The following is a 22987-nucleotide window of genomic DNA, read 5'->3' as shown; positions in this document are numbered from 1 at the left end:
ACACTATGGTGCACGGTTAGTAGCGGAGAAGTAAGATTACAAAATATACTTGTTCATCGATTATGCACTAGATACCGTAAAGTACATATTAACACGTTCGCGCGTACGCCCAAAATTTTCGGTCAATGCGATATCGCACAACTTTTTCCATACAATGAGACGTCACGTCATTACAAGTTGAGCTTTGACTGTATACAGAAATAATTAGCGTTACGGCGCATGCGGAATTAATCGTCACCGTTTATAGACGTTCTACCGTACAACTGATATTGTAATTATACATATTCTTAACAACGTCATATCACGACAATATTATCGAATCGTCAAATGACGTTGTGTCACATAGTGACGTAACATAATACTACAATAACGTAGCAACGTCATATTACGGCAACATGATCGAAACGTCAATTGACGTAGTGTCACAATGCGATGTAACGTTATACTAAAAGAATAAAGCAACGTCATATTACGGCAACACACAACCGAACCGTTAAATGACGTTGTGTCACAAAATCATGCTACATTATAAAATAAGAATATATCAACGTCACATTACGGCAGGCATATCATACTGGCAAATGGCTTTTTCTTGTTTTAGATGGATAAAAAACTGCAAGCTCGTAATAAATGCTTCTATGCATGTCTTCGAGGAAGTTCAATCATCTCGAGAAACATTACATGACCCTATATATTGATGACGGGTAGTTTGGATCAGATGCAGACTACAGCCCAGAAGGAGAAGAAGGTTCCAGCGCAAGCAGCGTTAGTAACGTCTCCGTAGGTGCACCAATCACAGCAACGTCTTTCCAGCAAGTCGGCCACAAACTATATACCAAAGCAGCGAAGTCTCTGACTCGGCTAGTGTTATAGATCAGACTGTATATGCATCTTCCAGTTCGGACAGTATTTTTGACAATCGTTTGGCACTAAAGCCTAACAAGTATCAAAATAAACAATAGTCCAAGAAGCCAAGGCCAAGACATGACGTACTCGGGAAGTGTGATGATGATACACTAACTATATCGGTATCATCTGAGATTTTAGATAGTCTTATATAGGAATTGACTTTACCTCAGAGATTATCTCACTACCACAAGACCCGGCTGAACTACAACCAGACATAAGTTATAGATTTGGAAAAAGCTCTTACACAATAACTTTGCTACCTGAACAGGAATCAAACTGAAAATACCCTAACAGCGTCATTTTTACTCCTTGAACAAGAACCAAGCTCGGAAATTATTGATGATAGTGAGGTTTCACATCCAACACCGCCATATCCTGGAAATAAAGAGGGTAACCAACCAACTCTCTAATTTTTATCATCGGGAGATCATCCTAGACATCTTCTTTTACTAGATACTGCAGCATCATGCTCTCAGCAACCGGTAATGAATGGTAACGAACTGATACTACGAGATGTATGTTGTAGTTGTAGCTTAGCCAATTTATCTTGTATTTCATTTATGAAATATAAAGAGAAATTGAGCTCGGTCCTTCCCCGGTGCTTGTGCCTGTGGAGATCCTTGATCTGTTTCCATCATTTCAGGGTACGGTGTTGATACTGGAGAACTGTCGTTACCGGTTGCTAAGAGCATGATGCTGCAGTATCTAGTAAAAGAAGATGGCTAGGGTGATCTCCCGATGATAAAAATAGAGAGCTGGTTACCTTCTTTATTTCCATGTATGGTGGTGGTGTTTGATGTAAAAACTTCACTACCAATCAATAATTTCAGAACTTGGTTCCTATTTAGGGAGTAAAAATGAAGCTGTCATCGTATTTTCAGAGTTTGATTCCTGTTCAGGTAGCAAAGTTATTCTGTAAGAGTTTTTTCTAAATCTATGTCTGGTTGCAGTTCAGCCGGGTCTTGTGGTAGTGAGATAGACTCTAAAGTAAAGTCATTTCCTAAGACTCTATTATAATATTAGATGATACCGATATGTTAGGTCATCCTCATAATTACCGAGTACTTCATGCCTTGGTTTCTTGGGTTGTTGTTTATTTTGATATTTAGTTCGGCTTCAGCGCCAAAACTATCAAAAATACTGTCTGAACTGGAGGATGCGTATACAGTCTCATCTATAACATTCTAGCCGAGTCAGAGTCTTTGCTGCTTTGGTAGTTTGTGGCTGACTTGCTGGAAAGACGTTGCTCTTATTGGTGCACCTACAGAAATATTACCAATGCTGCTCGCGCTGGAACCTTCGTCTCCTCCTGGGTTGTAGTCTGCATCTAAGCTAAAACTACCCGTCATCACTATAAGGGTCAGGTGATGTTTCTCGAGATGATTGAACTTCCTCGAAGACTTGCACAGAAGCATTTTTACATGCTCGTAGTTTTTTATTAATCTAAAAGAAGAAAAAGCTCTCAAATCAATTGAGGATAATAATATCTAGCAGTATTATTCATAATACTATCACAGCAAGAACTACACACATATACTTTACGAAATTACTCGTTTAGATGTGAGAAATAAGTCGGTAATTGAGTTAGAACCATAGCATCTAAATTCCCTAAAACCTCACTAAACACAATAAAAAACCCATCCGAGTAAAAGTTTACATCACTAAGAATGTAACATATAACAAAAAATACTATTATTCATACAAAAATATTGAAATAATACTAAAGCTACGTGGACAAATTCGTTGCTGAATCAACCTTCCGCGACCAGCGCGAGCGCGTCCTCCGTCACGTGAACAGGATGACTGAATGTATAGGCGCGGGAACAAAATACAGCGTCCACCGACGTTGTGCGTCTGTGAGTAGTCACATTTAAGAGCGTGTGCGTCGCCTCTTTTGGAGTCAAAAAATGTTATACTATGTGGCGCAAGATTTTTGGTAATTTAATATGATACGGCGCAAGGATGGAACTACTGCAATTTATTATGAACACCGAACGTCCGACCACGTAGTTCCTTTAACGTTTTTATAAAGTCTGACGTGATTAGACTATGTGTCACAACGCATAGTACCCTATTTGTCGGATATTGACGGTGGTCACGCGAACGTGTTAAATAAGTGAAAAACCAAAGATAATTATTATGTTCCACCAGCACTTTTGCCAGTCATTAGCCATTAACATGGTTTCACTTCTTGAATACCCATAACTAGATCAGTTTTAGGGCCTGTTTCACCAATTGAAGACTAACTTTAAGTGACGGATATCAGTGATGCAGTCTCTGTTTGTTTTGTGCGAATAAAAAAAGACGGCATTACTTTTATCTGACACTTAATCTCGTAAGGCCCAACGTCCTTAATTTATAGACATAAGTCAAAGCTAATGTCCATTTCACTAATTGGCATTAAGTTTCAAATTCTATTGATCAAAATTGGAAGTGGGTCTTACGAGGTTAAAAACATAGTCAATGAAAATCATTGTAGGGTTATTTATTGCATCCCTATTCTTCATAATAATATAAAAGTGATATACACACTTAATATGCACACTTTTCACGCGCGTGCTAGCGTGATTGATGTCTTTTAGTAAGAGTTTTAAATTGAACCTGCCCACAGGTGGGTGGAGTGCTATTAAAATACAATTTATACCTTTCAGTAAACAGTGACTGGGGTGTGGTTTCAGAACTTAGTTAACAGCAGTTGATTTGCTTTGATTGAGCATTTAAGTGTTCTTACTCGTATGTCGGTAGATTTTTAGAATGGATATATTTAAATAAGATAAATTTTACCCGCGGCTTCGCACGCGTAATTCATTAGATTCGACAGTTGAATTGAAATTTCGGGATTTTAATAAATTAACTTTGTATAATGTTTTGGACCATTTTTCATACATCATGAATCACAACAATTACAGTTAATACACAACATTAATCACTTGTTCCATAAAATTACATAAAACATCCGCGTCAAAATTCTATGTAATATTTCAGACATCCAAAGGCCTAATACATACTAAATTTCATCCAAATCAATCTAGCCGTTTTAGCGTGAAGGAGAAGGAAACATACACATACTCACCAACTTTTGCATCTAAATATGATATTAGTAGGAATGTTAAATGGACTAAATTTTATTTTTTCTTCGGAAGGTTTATTTGAGATGCTAAATAGCAGTTTTGAATATAAAATCAATTAGGGTGGCTACTATGAAATGGCAGACTGTACATATACCTAGTGCCATCCACGAAGACGCGTGGTTTTGTCAAAATTAGACATTAATTAATTGTAACAAGAACCACGGCACGCGTCATCATGAATGTCTCTACCTATACATGATGTAAAAAACTAGTGGAATCATTCACTTAGTTACTTCTGGTAGTTGAAATGAAAATCTGAGATTTCGCTAAAGTCCTTTTGGAATCACAAATTTCTAATCGTAAGTAGTTCTTATAATTAAGTAGTTTTATGGTCCCATCATCCTATGCTTAAAATTTTCTCTACTCTAAAATCTAATTTTACGAATTTTAATACTCCAACCCAAATGATAAAAATTAAAAACATCGCTTGTAATAAACTCAAATTGCGAAACTGATCTCCACCTCGACACCTAAATTTCACACATGATTGCGGCTCCATATTGCTTTATTTAGATTTAGGTAACATTTTCACCTTCCCTTAACGATATCGGCGCGGATACGGGCAGCCGAGCGTGAGTAATCCGTCGGGACATCGCTGGGGTGCAAAAATTTACCCCAACGAAAGCTGTCATGGAGACCATAGACCGAAACTTTGAGATGTGGACTAGTTGGATTGTGACTTGTTTGGTGTTGGACGTGCTTTGACAGAAAGAGACAGCGTGCTGGCATTTGAGATGTCCGAAGGCAAATTGTTGGGAGCGATTTTTGCTGATACATTTTTAATTATGTTTCAACATTATGCTTTATATTTTTATACCTATCTTTTTAACAGACACGAAGGTCATATCGCTCTATTTCTATGTCATCTTAGCTAAATTAGAATATCTTATTCGGGAAGATGATAATTCAATAAATATTATTCTTTAAACGAATACATAGAGACCAATTGAAGCAGCTATTAGGCATGGAGATTGTTTGAGGCCTAAGACGGATAGAGGATAGTTTGAAGCCGGAAAATTGTACAGCTCCCGCGGGCGCGTGATAAAGAAATTATTCAGTGACAAGTCGCCGCCCACTGCTAGTATATTATGAAAGTAAAATGCAGTTTCTTTAATAATATTTTTATAATGTGACATCCTTCGAAATATCTACGAAATTGAGAATACAAAAATATGTATGTTATTTGACGACCGGATGGCTAAGTGGTTAGAAAACCTGACTACGAAGCTTGAGGTCCTGGGTTCGAATCCCAGCCGGGGCAGATATTTGTGTGAATAACACAAATGTTTGTTCTCGGGTCTTGGATGTTTAGTATGTATTTAAGTATGTATTTATCTATATAAGTATGTTTATCCGTTGCCTAGTATCCATAGTACAAGCTTTGCTTAGTTTGGGACTAGGTCAATTGGTGTCAAGTGTCCCATGATATTTTTTTTTTATTTATGTAGCTACAGCCACGACTCGGAACCATAGGATGCTGTTTTGCTATCCTGAGTCAACTCACTGTCATTTTGCAATACATTGTCAACTGTTACAATTATTTTCCAAGGGTTGAGATTGTATTGCAGAATTAATCAGGGTTGACTTGACACGCTATATTGCATAACAGCGTTCTATGAGCCTAACAATCCGATTATTATTATAACTGGCTACAGAATCAGGCTACACATCCACCAGAGCTGTGCGAGAAAGTGACGTGCGGGAAAAAAAAATCCTAGCCTGTAGCTGTAGTGAAAATGGGCTTAGCGAGAAATGTTTTAATTTATGTACCTAGTTAGTTATACATAAATATACTTATACATAGATAAACTTAGTTATACATAGATAAACTTTATAAATGCGGGATTAGAGGTAAGGCTCATGATTGGTTGTCTAGCTATTTGGGTGATCGCAAACAATGTACAGAGATAACAAAAATCGAAAACGGAGAAAAACTGTCAGCCCTATCTGAATATTGTGATAATAAACAGGGTGTACCCCAGGGAAGCATACTGGGGCCACTGCTGTTTCTTCTGTATATTTAGAGATTAAACGAACTTACCTGTAAGTGAAGTTCTATCCTAATTATGTGAAGGCTTCTTCCGAAGAGATTAGCAATAGACACATGTAGTTACGTAAGCCAGAGCCTGCCATTCCACACTATTTTATTAAGAGTTTTTTTTTTTTTTTTTTTAAGCGGGTAGAATACCATCACCTCAGGCTGGCGCCGTCTTGGTTCTTCATTTAGTTTAGAGCAAGTTAGTTTTACATTCATATTTTACGATTATCCTGGGTATAAAACTTACAGGGAGGGAGGGTTGCTAATCTCTTCGGAAGAAGCCTTCACATAATTAGGATAGAACTTCACTTACAGGTAAGTTCGTTTAATCTCTAATTATGCTTCAGGCTTCTTCCTCGAGATTAGCAATAGACACATGTAGACATTTAGAGTGTCGGAAAATATGAAAGGTAAATGAAACAATAATTAATTTTCCATATAAGAAACAAAAATAATTGTTGTATTCTCTTTAAATTTGATAAATCAGATGAATAGAATTTTAACAACATAACTAATTGAGCTATTCTTTTCTAGAACTATTCATAATAGTCGTACTAAAATCAACCTCATTATTTGAGTGACAATTAATCGGCCTGTTATAAAATCTGGCAAAAGTTTGAGAGGAAGAACTCCATCCAGCAGTTTTTCTTATTTGGTCAATGTTTACGCCAAGCCTAAGCGCAGCAGAGGTGGCGGCATGTCGGGTGCTATGCGCAGTGAACGACGATACATCAATTCCACTCAGACTTATAGTCTGTTTTATCCATCTACTCAAGGTTTGGGTGCCCACTGGTTTATGTGGCCGTCTAGTACTCAAAAATAAACTATTCGAGTTTGAACTAATTAATTGTCTTTTTTGGAGGTAAGCATTCAAAGTTCTACATGGACAAATTTGTGGCCTCTCATCGTAAAATGGGAGGACGAGTAAAGGTTGTGTCGCTCCGACCCTCGAAGTTTTTATCATATCAGGTATTTTAATTTTAATTTTTGTGGGAAAGTTTTCAATATTATCAATTTTGATTGAAGCTAGTGTCTGCACTCTATGAGCAGTGACTAATGCTAGGAGCGTAATTAGCTTTTTTGAAACTTTTTCAAAGGATAAATTTTCGTTCGGGTACCACTTAGAAATATGATTTAAAACAATCGCGGGGTCCCAAGTTTCATCATATTTAGGTAAAGAGGGCCTGGAGCGGTACACTCCCTTGAAAAATCTTTTTATGACTTCATTACCAGAAATTTTTTCGGCCACTATTAAACTTAAGGCTGATCTAAAAGAATTTAATGTGCCGTGTTGGGCACCTTGATTAAATAATTTTGTTAAAAAGTTTAATATATCTGGAATCGAGGGCTCGTATAAATTCAATTTATTCTCCTTACAATAAATGAACCACTTTTTATAACACCCCTCATATTGCTTGTATGAATTCTCTGAGAGAGAGGAGAGAAGTATGTCTAAGGAAGATGGCGGCACACCTCTTCTCAGCATCGCTTCCCTGACAATACTCCTGCCACCAGGGTAATCTGCGAGCGCATGTGGGCCCGGCTGGAATCACCAGATATAATCAAGTTTTTATTTGCTTTAAAAACTAAAGGTTCTGAAACTAATAACCTATTAAATACCGGGTACCATGGTTGCGTTGGCCACTGCGGTACAACCATTATACCCCTGGTTTTGTCAGAAATTATTTTTCTCAAACATTTTAAAATCATTGTGAAAGGAGGGAAAGCATAAAAATAGAAAGGGGTCCAACAGACTGTGAAAGCATTAATCGCATACGCATCCGGATCCCTTTGCCATGAGATATAAGTGGGGCACTTAAAATTTAATCTGCTTGCAAACAAATCAATTTCCGGTAATTTAAATTTATTTACAATAGCCGTGTATGCATAATCAGCTAATGTCCACTCAATATCTGGATGCGTACGCCGAGATTCCTGATCTGCAATAATATTATCCGCGGAACGGATATAAGAAGCGAAAACGTATAAGTTTCTTTCCTCGCACCATTGCCAGAGCAGTTTAGTGAGATTTGTTAAATGAGGAAACTGGATACCTCCCATACGGTTGACATAGGAGATAGCGGTGGTGTTATCAATGCGTAACAAAATCTGGCAATTTGATAATTTTTTTGCGAATATTTTTAGTCCTATAAATACAGCTAGCAGCTCAAGGTAATTTATGTGGCATTTACTTTCTTCAATACTCCACTGGCCACTAGCTTTCTGATTCCCACACGCTATTCCCCATCCCGTTGTTGAGGAATCCGAGAAGATTTCCAGGTCAAATTCATCGATTTTAATTTTGCAAGAAGTATTTTCTATTGAACGTTTCCACCAGTCAAAATCATCTTTCAATTTGTACGGAATTGACATTATTTTTTCGTAATTATTTGTATCCCCTAAATTGAGGTATTTGTACCTTTCAAATGACTTTGTGTAAAGCCATCCATACTCCACAGCCGGGCAAGCTGATACCAAAAGACCCACAAAACTGGCAAAATCCCTTATTTTACAGCTCTTTAATGATGAAAACTTTACAATTTGGGATTTAATGTGATTACGTTTTTCTATTGGCAAGGAGACCTGGAAATCTTTTGTGTTAAGGATATAGCCTAAAAATTTGCACGACTGTGATGGGATGAGGCTACTCTTTTCTTCATTTATTATGAAACCCAGAGATACCAAAAGATGTTTTGTATCACTTACGTTTCTGTTACAGTCGTGGTAATTATTACCAATTACAAGAATGTCATCCAAATAAATGGTTGACAAATATCCACAAGACCGTAGAAGTTTTATTACCGGTTTCATGACCTTTGTGAACACATATGGAGCTGTATTCAAACCGAACGGTAAAACATTAAACTCGTAAATAACATTTTCAAACTGAAACCTTAAATACTTGCGGTATTTTTCATCTATTTTGATTAAAAAGTAGGCGTCCTTGAGATCGAGTGTACTTAAGAAACAATTTTTTGAAATGAGTTTAAGTGCGGTACGCAAATCTTCCAATTTAAAGTGAGAGGTATCTATAAATTTGTTTAATGATTTTAAATTTAAAATAAATCTCATTTTTCCGTTCGGTTTGGGTATTAGAAAGTAAGATGATAGATATTGATTATCTATAGGTTCACATTCTGAGATAACCTCTTTGGATAATAGTTCATTAATAGCATCAGAAATCTGTGTTCTCTCTGTAGCAGAATATGTACGGTTTTTAGGTGGTAAATTTTGAACTACTGGTCGAGTGAAGGGAATTTGGTATCCCTCAATGTATGAAAGAACTACTGGATCAGAAGTGATCATCGACCATTTTTTCTGAAATAATGAAAGTCTGCCACATGGTTTTACCAGATTTAACGACGATTGTAGTTCGATTTCTGCTGCGGATGATGAGACTGCTTCGAGTAGGTGTTGGGCCGACCGCGGGTCGTGGTTGCCGTTGGTTCCTTCGTCTTCGATGGAATCGGGGGTCGACGCCCTTGTGATTGGCCCTTCCAGTTTTTTGGCAAAGAATTTGAAGAATTTGGTGCCGTTCTTTTATTTTGTGGTTTAAATGCGGGTTGCTTTAGATCCGATCCAGACCTAACAATTGCCTTTGCAGATTTTAAAGTATCTGATAAGTTTTCCCCAAACAGGAAACGATCTATTTTGGTGTTTTGAAGCTGTTCCTTCATATCCTTTTTTACAGAGTTCAGTAGAAACTTCCGCCTTGTTACTGAATCTGCGTGTTGACAATCACACATGATACGCACCGCATCCATCAATGATCTGAGTAAATTTGGATGTTTTCCTTGGAAGACAATAATTCTGTAATAGCTGCACCTACACATGTGATAGCTGTAGTAAGGTGGCGTTGTTTGCTTTCAATAGCTTTGTCACGTTTTTCCACAACCTCAGTAATAGCGGCTTTAATCTCGGCGTTGAGCTCCGGCGGGTCTATCTTTTTGCAGTTGCCCGGAGTTAAATATTTTTCTTTTAGTTCTTTTCGTAATCTTTTGCTCAAGCCGGACGTCGTGTAGTGTTCGAGACGAACTGATAAATCTTTTTGTATATCCTTTCCATAGGTTTTAACAGATGTAGGATCCATACAAGAATTTCCAATAATTCGTTGTCTAAGACTTCAGTGTCGAGTACTGAGGGGTCTGTTGGTGCAGCCGGATCGGTCAGTAAAGGAGTACAATCTGCACTCGTCGATGGCGTAGGTACGACTGGGGGCGCAGCGCTATCGGTCACCAGCGGGGCCGGCGGCGGTTGCGGCGGCGGGGCCGGCGGCGCGGAGGTTGGCGACGGCGACGGCGGCCGCGGGGACTCCTCTGGATGTTCAATCGACTTGGATTGTTGTCTCACAACCACAGACGCCAGCGAACGCCTAGATGATCCTCTGTTCGAGTCAGGCTTGTCATCATCCATCAGTTCATATTCATATATGTCATCGACATCTACAAAAAGATACAAGATCTCATTTAATTATTTAGTAAGAAACAGTCCCCAGTCATAAAGACACGTACTGTCCGCAAACTAAATTTAAAATAACCGTTAAACAGTCCCATTGTACTGTTCGAATTGGTTAATGGTGTAGATGAGTAGGCGTCACCTCAGTATTTAGGTACAGTTACGTAATAGAAAAAACTATTCGTTAACTTGTATAATTGTTAGTAAGAGACAGTCCCATTGTTAATTTTAAACTAGTAAGAAAGTTATTTCGTTTACAGCTCACAAACCGGTTGACGTTTAAATGCAAAAAATATTTTGTCTAAATACCAGCATTTAGTTTTGTAACAATAACCGATTAGTTCTAATAGGTAACCTAATGTTACCTTAAAATAAGTAGGTAGGTTTCAAATCCTGACAAAAAAATATAATTAAATTCTTCACTTTTAATAAGGTATTTAATTTACCTCTAAACTGTTCAGAATAGCTAGAACAATAACTACCTATATTTGTATGTAAGGTCGGTAAATTTCATACCTTGTATGTCCGAAGCTGCTTGGTGATAATTGGTGAAGACTGCCTGGATTCACTTGAGACACTCCGACGACGATGGCGTAGTTTCCTTTCCAATTTCCTAATTTTCTTTTGAAATAATCGTAATCTTCTTCATTTCTACGTTTGGACATTTTATTAAAAATACACTAAACACGTAATAGGCGATAATTTACAAATTTGGACGGTTTTTATTTTGAAACGCCCGTGTGGAACGACGAACACTAGAAACGAATGAAGAACCAAGACGGCGCCAGCCTGAGGTGATGGTATTCTACCACGCTTAAAAAAAAAAAAACAAAAAAAACTCTTAATAAAATAGTTTGGAATGGCACTCTGGCTTACGTAACTACATGTGTCTATTGCTAATCTCGAGGAATATATTTTTTGAGCATGAAATTTTATTATGAATACAAGACAAGTCTTGCGGAGATGAAAATCACGGTGGGATAATTTGCACGCAGCGTTCCTATAATCCAACCTAACACCTGTCTACACTACACTATACCAGTAACAAGGTTGTATGGACAAGGTACGTGACAAATATTTTCCGAGGTAAGAATATTTAATCCTCATTTACCATCATCTCTCCTAGCTGTGCTAGCAAGGCTGGCCACTAGATTTTCTAGTTGGGCAAAATTTTCAAGTCTGTGGCGACTCCGGTTCGTTACATTCAGAAGTACTTGATTATAAATATTAGTCGGGATAATAGCCGGCTAGCCAATCAACGCGTTGGCGGGCAAATTCAAATGCCTTGGCGGGAAAATTCAATTGCCTAGGCGGGCCAATTTGTAGCCCGGGTTTAGACGGGAAAAGGTAACAAACAAACATACTTATAATTTTTTACATTTATAATATTACTGGGTTAAAAAAAACACCACGTGCCACCGATAAGCTTAGGGAATTGCTATTGTACGGGGCTTACTAATGTTTCGGCGAATATCGTTTGGCAGCCTGTTTCATTTCGCAACTTCATTTCCCAACTGTTTAATATTTCTGAAATTGTAAATATTTCAGGATTTTTATAAAACTAACCTTACCTAACCTAAAGGGTTTTACACGATGGCCCTGAAATAAATCCTGAAATATTTACAGTTTTAGAGTTTGCGAAATGAAAAGTTGCGAAATGAAACAGGTTGCCGAAATGTTATGTTGCGAAAAGGTACCCGATTGTACGGAGCAGTATTAAAAAGTGTGGTCTCCACTCACCTCATTCATATAGTTCCACGCCTTACAAGCAGCAACAGGACTGAGTGGCTTGTAATGGTTCCCGAACGTGTACATGTAGAACAGCCAGGGGGCAGGAAACAGCATGGTGAACATGTCACAGAGCGCCATGGCCATGAGGACCACGTTGGTGGGGGTCCGCATATGCCGGCGGGAGAGGACCACCACTATGAGGGTGTTGGCGACGGTGGTGGTGGCTAGCAGGAAGGGGGCGATGTATCTAGAAAGAAAAGAAGTTTTAAAATTATTGTATTGTAAAATACATCGTTTACCTTTAATTGCCCGAATTTCACTTGCCATACCAACGTTTGCCATAAAATATATAGAATCGTGCTGTTTTCAGCATTTTTTTTAATGTCATCATATAGAATGCAGTAGGTTAGGTTAGGTTAGTTTAATATCAACTCTGAAGAAATTACTATTTATTATTGCAAATGAAAATTCTAGAAAACGATACATTCGGGCAAACGATAGAGAACCCAAATACATATTATTGTCGTGGAATGGAAGTAGGCAATTGCTGACTGAGTATGAGTATTAAAAGGATGAGTTTGCAAGTCTGTTGAACTAATACGAAGCCAGAAATTGCTGTTCCAGCCGAGACTAACATAAAGCTTATCTCAAAAATAGTGAAGGGAAAAATCTTAATTAGAATAAACTTTTTCTCAAAACATATTATAACATTGAATTTTATTTCAATAAAGTTGTCCAAAACCCAAAAATAAGCATTCGTATATTTATTCAAATAAATATCTGCCCCAACTGGGTAGCGTTCCCGGGACCTCAAGCTTCGTAGTCAGGTTCTTTAACCACTCGGCTATCGAGTCTATCTATTTAATACGTAAACAAGTAATTAAGTAGTGTGTGTGAAATTTCCAATCCTAGGCGCGCGTGGGGTCAGCCCAAATCCTCCCAGAGATGTCTGTGACCAACAGTGGGATGTTAGGCCAGAGAGAGCAGTTTATAAAAACTAAATACTTACCTAGTACTAAATACTTAGAGTAGAATAAATGCGGTAGAAATGAGAGCGTTAAGAAGTATGTTATGTGTCAAGTCATGAAATAGTGCGATAAGGGAACGCTGTGGTGTAAATGAAGGTCACACGGATAGTCACACGGATTGAGAAAGGGATGCTTGAATGATTTGGACATGTTGAGAGAATGAATGAAAACAGATTGACTAAGCAGATCTAAAATAGAGCAAAAATTTGAACAAATATAAATGCATATATAAACCTCAAATACCTAACTATATACAATAAATATATAACACATATATAAAACATTAATATATTTATAACTAAATATAAAATAAAATACATAAATACACACATTTACATACAATACATAAATAATACAAGTATAAAGGATAATTACTTATTAAATAATCAAGGAACTATAGTGTGAGCCACATCTTCTTCAATGTCTCTCTGAATGTATGTATGTATGTAATGTATGTAAATACTTACCCATACATAGGCTCTGCATAGTTGATAGGGATCTCACACGTCACATTCAAATAAAAATGACTGTAGTTAGACGTGCAGTAGTCATCTGTCGTGAAGTTAGAGTATTCAGGGTAGGTAGTCTGGTTGTCGAAATAACTGAAGTTAACTTTGGAAGCTAGGTCTATGACGTCATTTGCTCCGTAGGTGGGTTCCTCGAAAGTGGAAGATTTGAAGTTCTTCGTGTTGTTGTAGGGGAAATAGTCGGCCCATTCTTTATCAGCCATGGTGTTATCTAGATGACATGGTGCTCCGGCATGGATCTGCGGACAAAAGAAAATGAGGGGTTAAAATAAGATAGCGATAATACTCTTCTTTTCTGAGGCTTTATTAAGTTAAGTAAGTATCTATACCTTGACAAGTTCGTACATAACACTAGGTAGAACCATGTCGTAGGGAGCCTCTGCCGCCTTAATCAAGTTTTTTTCATAAGTGTGGCAAATGCTGACTGCGACAGGGTTCTAATGCGTGTTACGTACATAGGAACTTGTAAACTTATGCACCGAGGGTTTTGTACGCGATTTGAAAGCATCTATGAATTATATCCAGTGTTAGCAGAGCCGCTCTCCTAAGTCTAAGTCATTTAAGACTGATTACAGGCAGAAAGACAGGCATAATATTAAAAAAAAACTTATTTTTTAATGGTTGTGATATACGATATATTTTACTCCTTACGACTCGCACTTGACTTTTTTTATATTAAACTGTTCATAAATTGCCCCACCATTTACCCAACACTCTGTATAAGCACTATAATAACATAGGTACAGACAGATTTAGTGCCAAATGGTCATCCATCGAAAAAGTCAGATCGCAATAAATAAATAAATAAATATCATGGGACACTTGACACCAATTGACCTAGTCCCAAACTAAGCAAAGCTTGCACAGTCAGCATCAAAAGTAGCTATACACTTTCGTAGGTACTTTGTCGTTTTACAGCCACTTGCTAAACGCCATGCAAGATTATCAATTTTTCAATGCCACAGAGTAAAAAAGTGATCCGCTACTTTTGATGCCGACTGTACTATGGATACTAGGCAACGGATATACATACTTATATAGATAAATACATCAATAGGAATAAGACGTGATGGCACCCGAAGTGTCAATAAAGTACTACATTAAATGAGTGACATTTTCAAATCCATTAATGTGAAATTTTATAATTTAGTGTCAAATGTCAAAATAAAAACCGGGCAAGTGCGAGTCGGACTCGCCCGAAATAGGGTTCCGTAGCCATTACGAAAAATGTAACTAATATTTTTCTAAGGATTTCGTAGTTTGTACGGAATATTCCAAGTTTAGGTATATTTTATATCTTAGGCTGCTATTTACTCTTAAACTAGTAATAATTCTCAAGAAAACTTAACCGTTATAGTTTTCCTTGTAATTTTGATAAACTTACTACCATCCTGATTTTTTTTAAGTTTTTTTACCCACCGGTTTATATTTTAGAGGGGGGGGGGCGCTCGATTTTAATGATAATTTGCACTTTAAGGTTGAATATTTTGCAAACACATCACTGAATCGAAAAATTGTCTTAGCAACCCAATTATGGTTTTAAAAGACCTATCCAACGATACCCCACACTACAAGATTGGATGAGAAAAAAAAATCACCCCCACTTGACGTCTATGGGAGGTACTCTAAAAAATTTTTTTTGATTTTTTTATTGTACCATTTTGTCGGCATAGTTTACATTTATATTCGTGCAAAATTACAGCTTTCTAGCATTGATAGTCCCTGAGCAAAGCCGCGGACGGACAGGCAGACATGGCGAAACTATAAGGGTTCCGTTTATGCCATTTTGGCTACGGAGCCCTAAAAAAGGATGGCTGTTTGATGACGATGGACACTAAAGCTAATTGAGAAATTACTAAATACGAACTTTTCGATAAAATACGGTAGAAAACCAACGCACTACATCTGTAGTTATATAGTCACGTTTAACAATGTTCCCTGCGGCCAAAACACTTGACTCCCCTTTCCAAAAGTCGGCAAAGTTAATTACATAAACGGACCAAAGTGAATTCTCCTTGTCCTACAAACAAACGGTGTTTTGTTTAACTTTGCACGAAATTTAATTTAATCATTTGCTGCGACGTAATACACTTGGTATTGTTAACAGCCGGGCTCGAAGTTCCGAGGGATACTATAGTATATTGCGTCTTAAGGGCGGTAAATAAGTAATTAGAAACGAACGTCTTTTAGAAGCCTTTAATGATTAGATGTTCCTAATTCCAGCACCACCCGTGTTTTTCATCGCATTTATTTTGTGAATAAAACCATTTATTATATATGTAATCTTTAATAAAATAAAAACATTTATCTACTAGCCATTCGGTAAGTGTTGATTTGAACCAGACTACGAAGCTTGTGGTCCCGAGCTCAATCCCCGGCCAGGATTATTCATATAAAGTATCAGTTGTATGAATAATACGAACGTTTCTTCTCAGGTCATGGACGTTTAATATGAATTTAAGTATGTATTCATCTATACAAGTTTATTTATTCGTTGCCTAGTACCCATAGTACAAGCTTTGCTTAGCTTGGGACTAGGTCAATCGTCCCATGTTAAAAAAATACGCTACTTAGGCACTTTTAATCAGTGTATCGCTACATGATTTCAAAAATCGCTCCCATATTCAATTACATAAGTCTTTGAGTACGATGGCAAATTCAGACATCATGAATGAGCTGATCACGCGTTAATTGACAATTAGGTGCAGGAAACGGATTTGGAAGAATCAGAACAGAAAGCCTTTGAAAGCGCTCTGAGGAACGAAATTTCCGTGTCAGGTGAATTCTTTTGTTCGTTCCGCTCTAGAGCGGTTATTGTGATTTTGATTATGATTTTCTCTTAACCGACCGAAATAAGTCCTCGGTATTTTTTTTATTCTTAATTTAAATTTCAGTTTTCACGAGCTTTTTGAAGGACAAATTGTTTGATAGTAGTGGTTTTGTCATTCAAACTACAAAACAATACAAAGAGTCTCACACCCACTTGCACTTTTGCTCGTTTGCCATCCAGTCGAATAAAAAAAAACTACGTAGTACACGCGTCAAATTTCAAGTCAGTCCGATTTACGCCATTCAGTACAAATGGAGAATCGTCCTCATAAATTTACTATTTTGATTTGCACCTTTGCGCCAGGAACGATTCGAGGCGGTCTATTTTTATAATATAAAAATATTATTTAAGTTAGCTAGTAGATTTATTATTTAGTAGTATTAAGCTCTTAGGTATATGATTGTATTTTCTATAAGTTTATATTCTTAAATAAATTTTTTGTTCCTTTTGAATTCGGACCAAAATATAGACAAACCATCCAGAAGGTGTCCATTCATTTTGCAACTAACGTTTGGCAAACTGTTTCATTTCGCAAACTTAGAAACTGTAAATATTTCAGGATTTATTTCAGGGCCATCGTGTAGATCCCTTTAGGTTAGGTTAGGTTAGTTTTTATAAAAATCCTGAAATATGTACAGTTTCAGAAATATCAAACAGTTGCGAAATGAAAAGTTCCAACATGTTTATTTATAAAATGTAATTTTATTATTGTGTTGAAAAATATTCAGGTTCTTTTCATCGTACTTTTACAACAAAAACAAAATAATAAAATTTAAAAACTAAAAACAACAACATCTAAGTACTTGAAAATTGGTAGAAAGTAATTGGTATTACGTATATTTTATGTGGAGTGGAGACCCAGAACCGGGCGGAGAAACGTTGGTAGACAGGAGATGAGGTGGACCGACGACCTGGTCAAAGTGGCGGGAAGGTGCTGGATGAGGAGAGCACTAGACCGAGATGAGTGGCGAGCAATGCAGGATGCCTACACTCAGCATTGGGTGGCTATGGGCTGAAGAAGAAGAAGAAGAGAGAGATATTTTACGTATATTTTTTATTTTTTTTACAATTACAATATTGTCAAAAATTACTACTTAAATACTTAACTCCAAAAAAGGCCTACCGTCAAGTATTTTCCTAAAACTGAGAGTTAATGATAAACAAAAGTATTCCTGCATTTCCGCAGGGCAATCAAACCTCCACTTCTCTCGCCCGAAACTTGTCTTGAATTATTCATACGGCTAATCGCCGACCGGGAAGCAGTCGCCTCCAGTTTGAATAATTTGTCATAGAGTTAATAGTTCAGATGGATGGGAAACTACGGGGTAGTGTAAGACTAGCCTGTTCATATTTTTCATCATCATCAGCCGGAAGAAGTTCACTGCTGAACAAAGCAGCTTTCATCTTACAGTCTTCTATTTTTAATAGGATTACATAGTAATTTGTAATACATAGTAGTGTGAAGTTCCCAATCAGCACTGGGCCCGCGTGGGAACTACGGCCCAAGCTCTCAGTTTTAGGGCCTGTGAATGTGAGTGTATGTATGTAAACTCTTTACTGTACAACATAAATAAACAAAACCCTAAAAAGAAAAACAAAAAAGAAATACAACCGAACTAATTACTTCCTACTTTTTTTGAACTTGGTTAAAAAACAGTTAACAAACATTGAGAAACAAGTACAAAGTCGAACTTATCCCTTTAAGGGACCACCAGCCAACCTTTGAGTGGATGAGAGGAGCATTAATTTAAGTTAAAGTGTGAATATAAATGACGATAATTTTGCACAGGCCTGTCTTCTTAGTCCGTGGGTTGGGGATAGCTTGCAATGTAATCTAGTATGCTTATGAGTATAATCCTGAAGATATTCAGATTTATAACCTGAGGGCGTATCGCCTAACGCTTCTGATGCTCGCGATCGCAATCAAATGACAGTTTTTGTATGCGAAATCTGTCATTTACTCAAAGTGCTAAAACTTGTATCACTTGTAAGTTTTCGGTTACAAAATACGTCTCGATCGCGTTCGCGTTAATCTCAATTTGTATGGAAACACGAATATCGCAAACGTTCCGCTAGAGGCGCTGTTCGTGTTTCCATACAAATTGAGATTTAAACGCGAACGCGATCGAGACGTATTTTGTAACCGAGAACTTACACTAAAGGTACTGCATTAATGCCTGCCACGCACAGACAGCGTGCAAAAATATCTGACACGACCTAACGGCCCTAGAAATATAGAGCCGTATCAGATATTTATTGCTTTGTTGTGTCAGATATTGGTGCTGTTGACTGTACCCCGTGTACAACTCCAGTATGTAAATGGGGTAAGTATATTGTTGTTCTCGTCTAGCTAATAGCATGAGGTATTGTTGAGTTCTTCCAAAAGTATCGTAGGCTAGCTAATCAAATTAAAGCCTAAGATGGGTAAGAATTAACCAATTACATTAGCACCAATCCACGTTATTCACGTCATTTTGTCACGTTATAGGGGGCGCGGCGCGAAATGTTTCAACTAATTGGTCGGATTGTACAGTGCCCTAACATAAAAACTTGTCCACTTTTTTATGCAACTAGTAGGAAAAATTGCCCAGGGTGTCTCTAACCATGGGGAGTTAAACTAAATTCTACTCGCATAACTAAGTTAATATTTTTGTTTTGTAACCTTGACTTTGGATAATAAAATCTATTGATCCTTAAAGTTAAATCAGTGTATTGGACCTGGCGGTGTTGTCACCAAAATTGGCTTATGGAATATTTAAAGGCTAAAGGGGGAGGCCTTTGTCCAGCAGTGGACGTCTTCGGGCTGATGATGATGATGATGATGATTTAAAGGCTGACCAAAATTATAAAAAACCTCGCCATATTGCGGAAAACCATTAGAACTAATTTCTTGCACTGGTAACGCTAAATTCAAATGACATCTGTCTATTGCTGTCAAAGTTTAACGTTGATTGCGCGTCGTATTTTAAAGTGTCATTTTGTTTTTTTGTGCGTTAAAACGTCAAAGATTATCCATAGCCTCGGAAGGATAATAATTCACAATGTATAAAAGTATTTGTCATGGAAAAAGTCTAAAGGATTAGAAAAAAATCCTTTAAATAACATCACCGACACCGTTGTCAATATGACTGGTAGGTACCGTATACTAAGTGTAAAGAATGTTACAATATAAAACGTAGAAGTGCTGCCCTCGCGTCAGGTTTTTTTATATTCCTGGTCAGCCTTTACATTTCTCTTGTACATTAGTTCCATGAATCTTACACATTGTATCTTAACACGATTTAGGACTTAACCCGTCATCCGTCTTCCCGTCTCATCGCGAAACCTGACCTTCGTTAAAGAAATAATGTTACAATATAAAAACGAAATGCTTGCCTCTGGTCAGGTTTTTTTATTTCCAGTTGGTCAGCCTTTAAGAAACAGTAGGATAACACCGTTTTTAGAGGAATTTAAATCTATAAAACTGAAATATAGTGCATGCTTAAGACCATTTGGGACTTAACCCAGGTCCTCGGCATTCCGCCACACACCACCACTGGACAGTCAGAGAATTTCTCCTATTCACCACATATCTCAGCTTGGTTCTTATTTACCGCTTAAGCAGCTAACATCTATACTGTAGCTCAAGAAACTTTCAGCACCCCATCAAACCGCTACAAGAGATGTCGTTATTAAAAAAAGATTGAAATGCAAAAAGATTCCAAAAAACAATCTTAAGGAGGGCAAAAAAACAATATCCCCCTGTCCATTGATTAAATTTATCTGACGGATAAATTTGATGCCATCTCTATTTGTTTTGTTCGAATAGACGGAGACGGCATCACATTTATCTGTCAAATAAAATTAATCAATGGGTGGCGAAACAGCATCTAAGCATTTTATTTAGTCCGTCAATTAGGTAGATTATCGGAAAATTCCTGCCACGTACCTACAGTGCAATGAGGGCTAAAAGACAGGTGAAATATCTCTAGATGGCGTTAGTATCGTGAGGTTTTTTTGACGTTACGGTCTTGCTTGCAATTGGCTCATTTAGTTATATTAGCCAATCGCCAGCAAGACCATAACGTCAGAAAACGTCGCGATACTAACGCCATCTTGCGATATTTCGCCTGTCTTTCAGCCCTTATTGTGGCATCATCTTCCATCAGCAGTGTTTCCGAACAACGGGACATCGATACTATCAAGTAAAGTGCTTACTTTCTTAAAAGGCCGGCAACGGACCAATGACTCTCCTTGAGTCGGTACTCATGGGCAGCGGTGATCATTTCCCACAAGACGACCCGCTTTCTCGTTTGCTTCCCTTTCATAATAAAAAAAAATATTGGTCACGTATTTATCAAGCAAACAAAAAATTACCACCGAAATAATTGTGCCCAAAATGAAATGATTAATTTCCAAACTGCTTGTCGACAAAAGATTTTTTAAACTGTAAATATTATATAGGTACGTCAGGATTGTTATAAAACTAACCTAACCTAACATTGTGGGGTTTTACAGGATAGTCTTGAAATATATCCTGAATGGCTTACAGTTTAAAGTATAAAAAAAATGGGAAATGATTCATTTGGGAAAAACATTTTCAACAAAAAGCTACGACCCTCCCCATGTTTCAACTGCGGGTCCATATCGGCTCGCATACTTATTGGAAGTCCGAATGTAATGTTTGTCAGAACGATCGTTTGTCATAACTCTTTTTTCTCTGAATACAATAATTGTTCAGAATTGTTATTTATAAAACCTACCTAACCTAACCTATAGTTTTCTATAGGACGACCATGTAAAAATTCCAGAAAACTGTAAGGTTTCAGTGGAAAAAAAATTATGACAAACGATTATTCGGACAAAAATTACGATATGACTAGCGAAAAGTATGCGAACTTTGGCGCTCCCTTCTACTGTATTGTATCTACTATTATTTAATACAAAATTTGTCAAGTTAGTGCGGTCCGGCTTATGCAATCATTAATTAGTTCCTTAATTGGATCAAGTCAAACTTCCGGATTGTTGCGGTTAGTTAGGTAAACATATTTCAACTTTGATTATTATCAAACTGAAATTAGAATACGTCTGTGTGTGTGTGTGTGTGTGTGTGTGTGTGTGTGTGTGTGTGTGTGTGCGTGTGCGTGTTCGTGTGCGTGCGCGTGCGCGCGCGTGTGTGTGTGTATGTGTGTGTGTGTGTACGTAAGAATGGGTATACTTATTTTTGTGTAACCCAAGTATTGAATTTTTATTTTTACAATACAATACAATACAATAACTCTTTATTGCACACCAATACAGTAAACAGTACAGAGAAAACAAGTATATTTAATACTTGTAGTAGTATTTTTAATACTTGTTTTTCTACAATTTATCTTCTAGGTATTCGTTTAGAGAGTAATAGGCTTTTTTGCTAACATTTGTTTCAATTTGTTTATGAATTTATCTTTTGTTTCTTTTTTTAGCAATTTTGCCAAATGTTACTTTTGTCCCTGGTCTCCTCTATTATATATTTTTTTAACTTAGTTCTTTTTAGGATAGCGTTTATTTCAATTGTACATCCACTAATTTGTTTTAATGTGTGTTATTAAATAAAGTAGTAATAATTATATTACCTACTTAAATAAAATACTTACGTAACTGCCGACTGGGGAAGTTAGAAATCCGAGGGAGAGGCGTTTGGCCAGTAGTGGGACATAGACACTGGCTAAATAAAAATAAAATAATTGTAATTATTAAATTAAGGAACACAGATATTTTACCACGAAAACTCCCATTAATTACGTCGTGGTCTTCATTTACAACGGACCCTTTTAGACATTTTTAATTACCGGTTAACTGTCTAACTTTTTAAATAGCACACAAAACTTTTTTAGGGTTCCGTAGCCAAAATGGAAACAATGGAACCCTTATAGTTTTTTATTAATGAAAATACAAACAAAAGTTCTAATTTTAATTTCTATAAACTTTATGTACTGTTCGGTCCTACTACGTGGTACAAAAGTGTTCATATCGGCTCTCATAATTGTTGAAATTCATAATTGTATTGCATTCGTATTTTTCATACAAATATCTGCCCCGACACGGGAATCGAACCGATTTTATATACTAAAATAGATATCATTTAATTGATATTTACTACTTTCTGCAGTGTTAAATATATATATTGATTACCTAGAATAATAAAACTAGTTTGCACATTAATTTCAAAAAACTCAGCGATGTCAAGGCAGGATTTGAACCCACTATCTGATTGAGAGGACTTAGGTCAAACTACTAGGCCACCCGTCTGTTGAATAATTTATCATCATCATCATCATCTCGGCCGTTGTTGAATGATTAAAAAGTGATATTTACAG

The 22987-nt window shown here is 37.0% G+C and overlaps 1 protein-coding gene and 1 pseudogene across 1 annotated transcript in view; both read right to left on the bottom strand.

Annotated features, from left to right (window-relative positions):
• Positions 1-6586: 6586 nt before the first annotated feature.
• On the bottom strand, positions 6587-10491 carry LOC141444170 (uncharacterized; annotated as a pseudogene).
• A 1758-nt stretch (positions 10492-12249) lies between these two features.
• Positions 12250-22987, bottom strand: part of LOC141444061 (sex peptide receptor-like) — a 310529-nt gene continuing 299791 nt past the window's right edge. The window contains exons 3-4 of the mRNA XM_074109496.1: positions 13760-14058; positions 12250-12511 (exon numbers count right to left, since the gene is read on the bottom strand). Of these exons, the coding sequence (XP_073965597.1) occupies positions 12250-12511; positions 13760-14022 (525 nt within the window). The 5' untranslated portion in view covers positions 14023-14058. The remainder of the gene's footprint in view (positions 12512-13759; positions 14059-22987) is intronic.

This window comes from Choristoneura fumiferana, chromosome 29, assembly GCF_025370935.1.
Source record: "Choristoneura fumiferana chromosome 29, NRCan_CFum_1, whole genome shotgun sequence".
Classification (NCBI taxonomy): Eukaryota; Metazoa; Arthropoda; class Insecta; order Lepidoptera; family Tortricidae; genus Choristoneura; species Choristoneura fumiferana.
The sequence above is the reverse complement of the archived record's forward strand: the minus strand, read 5'-3'. Positions and strand labels throughout refer to the sequence as shown.